This window comes from Etheostoma cragini, chromosome 4 (assembly GCF_013103735.1).
Source record: "Etheostoma cragini isolate CJK2018 chromosome 4, CSU_Ecrag_1.0, whole genome shotgun sequence".
In the NCBI taxonomy this organism is placed as follows: Eukaryota; Metazoa; Chordata; class Actinopteri; order Perciformes; family Percidae; genus Etheostoma; species Etheostoma cragini.
The window spans coordinates 24,822,660-24,827,633 of NC_048410.1; the positions used below are offsets into that span (position 1 = coordinate 24,822,660).

The 4,974-nt window shown below is 44.4% G+C and overlaps 1 protein-coding gene across 2 annotated transcripts in view; it reads right to left on the bottom strand.

The window, feature by feature from the left end:
• Positions 1 to 4,968, bottom strand: part of LOC117943172 (receptor-type tyrosine-protein phosphatase gamma-like) — a 455,813-nt gene extending 450,845 nt beyond the window's left edge. For both annotated transcript variants that reach the window (XM_034869129.1, XM_034869128.1), the window contains exon 1: positions 4,685 to 4,968. In XM_034869129.1, coding sequence (XP_034725020.1) covers positions 4,685 to 4,781 — 97 coding nt within the window. In that variant the 5' untranslated portion in view covers positions 4,782 to 4,968. The remainder of the gene's footprint in view (positions 1 to 4,684) is intronic.
• Between the last annotated feature and the right edge of the window lie 6 nt (positions 4,969 to 4,974).

Consider the following 4,974-nt stretch of genomic DNA (forward strand, 5'->3'; position numbering starts at 1 on the left):
TGTGTGTGTGTGTGTGAGGGGGAGGTGTGTGGGGGTGTTAGGGTCATCCATGAAGAAAATTGAAAGCATCAAACGCTTCATTTTCTGCATTCTGGTCAATTTTTCTCCAACAATTATTTTTCCTCCTTTTTTGCATGCAAATGTATTTATTCATATAAACATTATTATTATTATTATTATTATTTGTATTATTATTACCACCACCCATAAATCACACCCATGCTTTCCCGACACCGCAGGTCGGAGGTTGGAGAGTTACTGGTCTAAAATTGGGTTTGGTTTCATTTTTTGCGTGATGTTTTTGGCAATATATATATAATAACATATATTTAGCTTGTTGAATTGAATTGGAGCAGAGGCCATAATTGCGGATGTCAGAGCCTCCCCGCAGAGGAAATAACAGGCAGCGGATTCTGATGAAGATGAGCTGTTTGAGCTGTTGTCACACAACTGCTGTTTGCATTTCCTTCCCCCGATGCGTATAGATGGGCTATGTTTACATCTTAAAGGGAGAATCTTTAACACATTTCACTCAGGTTGGTCAAATTCACAAACCAGACAAAGCTCAAAAGATGAGGAAATGACTTAAGTGGGGGCAGATGTGACACGTGGTTAACTTGAACACCGCTGAACTAGAGCCACATTATCATCTGAGAGAGATCTGAATCTGATCATAACCACCTACGTCTTCATTTAAAGGCATGCAGCGAAGCAGGGCTGAGGGAAGGAACACACCACGCACCGCCATTTCAATGATCTCCATCTTGTGAAAAATCAAAGTATTGTTTTTCAATTTTGTTTCTTGTCTTTTCTCTGCCGTAATCATCTGTCTGTTTTCCGGTCACAGTGCTGACACTCGTTTCCTGAGCTGCTTAGTATTGGATACAGGTTCATATGAGTTCAGGTAGTTATGTTTTGGTTTAAGACTCAATGAGACTACAAAATGATTCAATATAGAAAATGTATGTATTTGGATGCATTGACACATTCATCACAGGAAGCGTGTCTTTCAACAGTACACGACGGCTTCATACAAAGAGGGAATCTTTCATTATCTTCCCTGGACTACAAAATAGGTCCAGTGAACCAGAAATGCTAAAAATGAATACTTTGTATAATGCTTTTTTTTCCTTTCTCTTTTTTTTAATCTATAGCTGATTATAAATCATCAGCCACCAAAGCGATTAACATTTGCAAGTGGCCCACGGATGACGTTTTTTCTTTTTTTTTTTCTTTACAGAAAGCCTTTCTTTCTTTTCCCTGTGCTTTGCCAAAGCCAATCTCCTGGATAAGAGCCTTATTAATAGAAAAGATGAGCGGGCTGGAAGGTAAGCAGAGCAGCGCTGAGAGCCCGGCCGGATGATGACACCCAGCAGGAGAGAAGCACACTCTTCTCTGTTTCTGCAGCATCTGCCATCCGCCGGCACCATCCAGCAGCTACCTCGGGCTCACCCGGTATCATGATGCCGATGGGGGGAAGGGGGTGATTGAAGGGGGGCCAGGGAAAGTGGAGGTCAAGAGAGATTATCAATTGTCCACGTCCTGAGCCGGAGATTTGCTCTTTGGTGACAGTACCCCCCAGGGGCGTAGCACAACATTTTTGGCCCTGTAGAAAGGTATTTTCTATGGGCCCCTCCACGCATCAACAGATATTAATTCTAGCATCTTTTTGGGCCCTCCTCACATGAGGGCCCTGGGTACTCAGTCCGCTTTTTAACCCCAGTCCAACACCCCTGGTCCTCACTTCTTCTTTAGAAACCCATCATGTCACTAACCCAGGGGTCTTCTAGGTTTTTTTAAGCCAAGGACCCCTTAACTGAAAGAGAGACGGAGCAGGGACCATCTAATACATCACAGAAAATGTATTAAATTGAACATACCTCTTTTTTGCATAAAATACTAAGCTATTAAAATAATAAAGGATGGCATGATTTTATGAATCATGTTTTACTGGTAAACATGAAGAAGTGAATGCTTCAGATGAACTGTACCTGTGGATGACTACCTCACCCATGGGCCAGTAAGCCGGTCATCAGTGTTGACCCCCCACCCACGCATGCAGTAGCTCTGAGGACCCCCAAGGGGTCCCGGACCCCCTGTTGAAGATCTCTGCTCTAAAGTGTCCCAAACTGGCAGCGGATTTTCCATCTGTCTGTCCTTTTACCTATATTCCCATATCCTATATTTGCATAGCTTACACATATTTCACTGAAATATGTTTTACCTAACCTACTTTTTTATTTATTTTTTTTATTCAATTTTTGAATTCATTTGTTATCTGTGAAAAGACCAAGTGGCATGCGGCTGATTTAGTCAATGTCCATTAGGAATGCTACTTTGCTGTGAAAGGCGCCCCAGCAACCTTTTCCTCTCATAACAGGCAGTTTTTTTTTACTTACTTGTTGTTGTTTTTATTTAAATCTGCAAAATGAATATTTTACCTGTTGTTTTGTGTCTGTTCTATGTGATGCGTTTCCCTTCAATAAACACACTGAAAACCAGACGGTTTTACTTGCTAATGAGCCTCTCTTTTAAATGAATAACTGCTGCATCTTCACTAAAAATGTATCAGTCCATTTGGTTGCACTCATCCTGAGCATTTGGTCTGGGGAAAAAACAACTGGCTTCATTTCCAGGCAGAGCAAACAACTCCTCGTGTTTTCATGAACCCGCTGCAAATAAATGAATTCTCAACCTGTGGGAGAGACTATTATTCTTCCCATCCGTCTATCTCTGCCTCCGTCCGTCCGTCAGGGCCGGCTGTCTCTCACAGCAGCCCTCTCCCTTCCTCCTCGGCTCACTCCTCTTTATTTCTGTCCAGGTTTGTCATCAGATGAAATTAAAATGTGAAAAAGAAGGGATTGAAGGGGCACAACACATAGCCCATAGTGATGACATAATGACTATGAACTTCTGCGATTTCTTTAAAGAAAGAATAAGTGAAGCATGTTTAGCTCTGCAGAGCTGGATATTATACTGTGTATGGATATCAAACTCTGGACATGACACACACACACACACACACACTTAGTGGTGTCATGACACCACCGGGTCGGACCTTTTCTGTCATCTTAAAGCAACGGGCTCCATTTGAAAAGAGTCACTCTGTTGTGTCACAGGCTGGATTATGTGCTCAGGCTGAGTGAAACAAACCTCTCCGTCACACGTATGCAAACTACAGATGCATCACTCTCTTTTGCTTGTTTTCCTCGGTGCGTAAATATCTTCTGAAAGCCACATCAGCGCCGTGATGTAGATATGCTGCTATTTGCTTAAAAATACTGGGGTATTAACCTTTTTCTCTCCCATATTGCCCGGCCTCTATGAATATGAATTCCTATAGCAAAGAGAAATATAATAATGTAATAATAATAATAATAATATGATCACATGAGAACATAATATGGATCTATTGTGAAGCTGCGGGTGGGGGTGGGGGTGGGGGGATGGATTAACTTGAGAACATCACAACTCCAGATTTGACATATCCAGCTCCTGTAGGGCTGGAGAGGCTGCAAAGGTGTCTGAAACATGTCTGGTATCGTCAACAGCTGGACAGATGTGGCGTGTGTATGGACACTCTGGTCAAGGTCAAATGAGATTTTTTTTTGGGGGGGGGATTTGTTTCCAGTTTCATGCAGCTGATTTCTCCTCCCGACTGTCTGAAAGTAAACGCAACAGAAAAAGAAAAAGGTGTTGTTCCTCTTCAGGTTTTTTTGGCCCCACATGCATGTGGTCTATGGGGGGGTCGGGGCCCTCTTTGGATTCAGCTGTGGTGGAAGCAGACGCTTCCCTTTTTGCCAAATAAACGTGGCTGAATTGTTCAGCCCTATTAGGCTATATAACAGCTGGAGATTATTGAAAAAAGTAACCATTAACTACCGGACTGTCTGTTTCTCGCCATTTAAACCCCAAAAGAAAGGGTCACACATGGGGTGTCATAGCAGAGTCACAGCTGATTGTGGAACTCCTCTGAGGGCTCTACATCACCATCCTTAACACAGACACAGGTCTGCTCTCCCCCTCAGCATACATTTAAGCCTCAGCTGCACATTTCGGGCTTGTGTGCCTGAGTGTGTGAAGCGGCTTCAGCAGCCCTGCTGTCTTTGCTCCACGCGCTGAGATAACGCGCCGCCGGCATGACAAGGCGTCACATCTTTCTCCTTTTTAACTCCCAGCCTTGCCTAAAGCTCCTTTGATGCTATCCAAAACATCGTGTGATCCCCCCCCCCCCCACACACACACACACACCCCAGTTTGATTGCTATTTAAAGGGTTAAAAAAGAGAGACATAAGGTGGAATTGGAGAGACAAATAGGGAAGACTGAGTTCTATCATAGGGGGAGAAAACAGTGGGAATATGAGTTCCTGTGACAGAGTTGTGCGTTTTAATGGATACCAGGAGGTTGAAACAGGTCACTCAGCTGCATACTAATCCTTTCTTCACTAACTGCCTGTTTGCGTCTCCGACAGTTTTCTAGAGGACGAGCCCGGTGCCAGGGAAGCGCGTCAAGCAAAAGGAACGGGCTATTCCTGGCCAGTGACCCGCTACTGGACTTTATTCTATCAGAGCGTTTCGTCCTGACAATGCCACAATGATAACCACATTCCTAGACATACCATTCCGTAGACACGAGCAGCGGGGGGGAGCCCCGTGTTTCACTTGGAGGGGTCTGAAACTTACCGGGATGACAGTCGGCCCAGAGGAGCACGAAGGCAGGCAAAACCAGAGAGAAAATCCAGCAGCAGCAGAAACAGCACGATTGCAGTAGCCTCCACATGGCAGTAATATGCACGTCGACATGCAAACAAAAAGCAGCAACAACTGTTGAGTTTCTCCACCTTTTTATATATTTTTTTGCGGGCAAATCAGCGACGCCTTGGCTGCGTAAAAAGCTGCGCCGGAGACGCAGCGCAGACGGAGCCTGGGCACGGCGGAGAGGTGGAGGTGGAGGGCGGTGGATTTGTTTTATT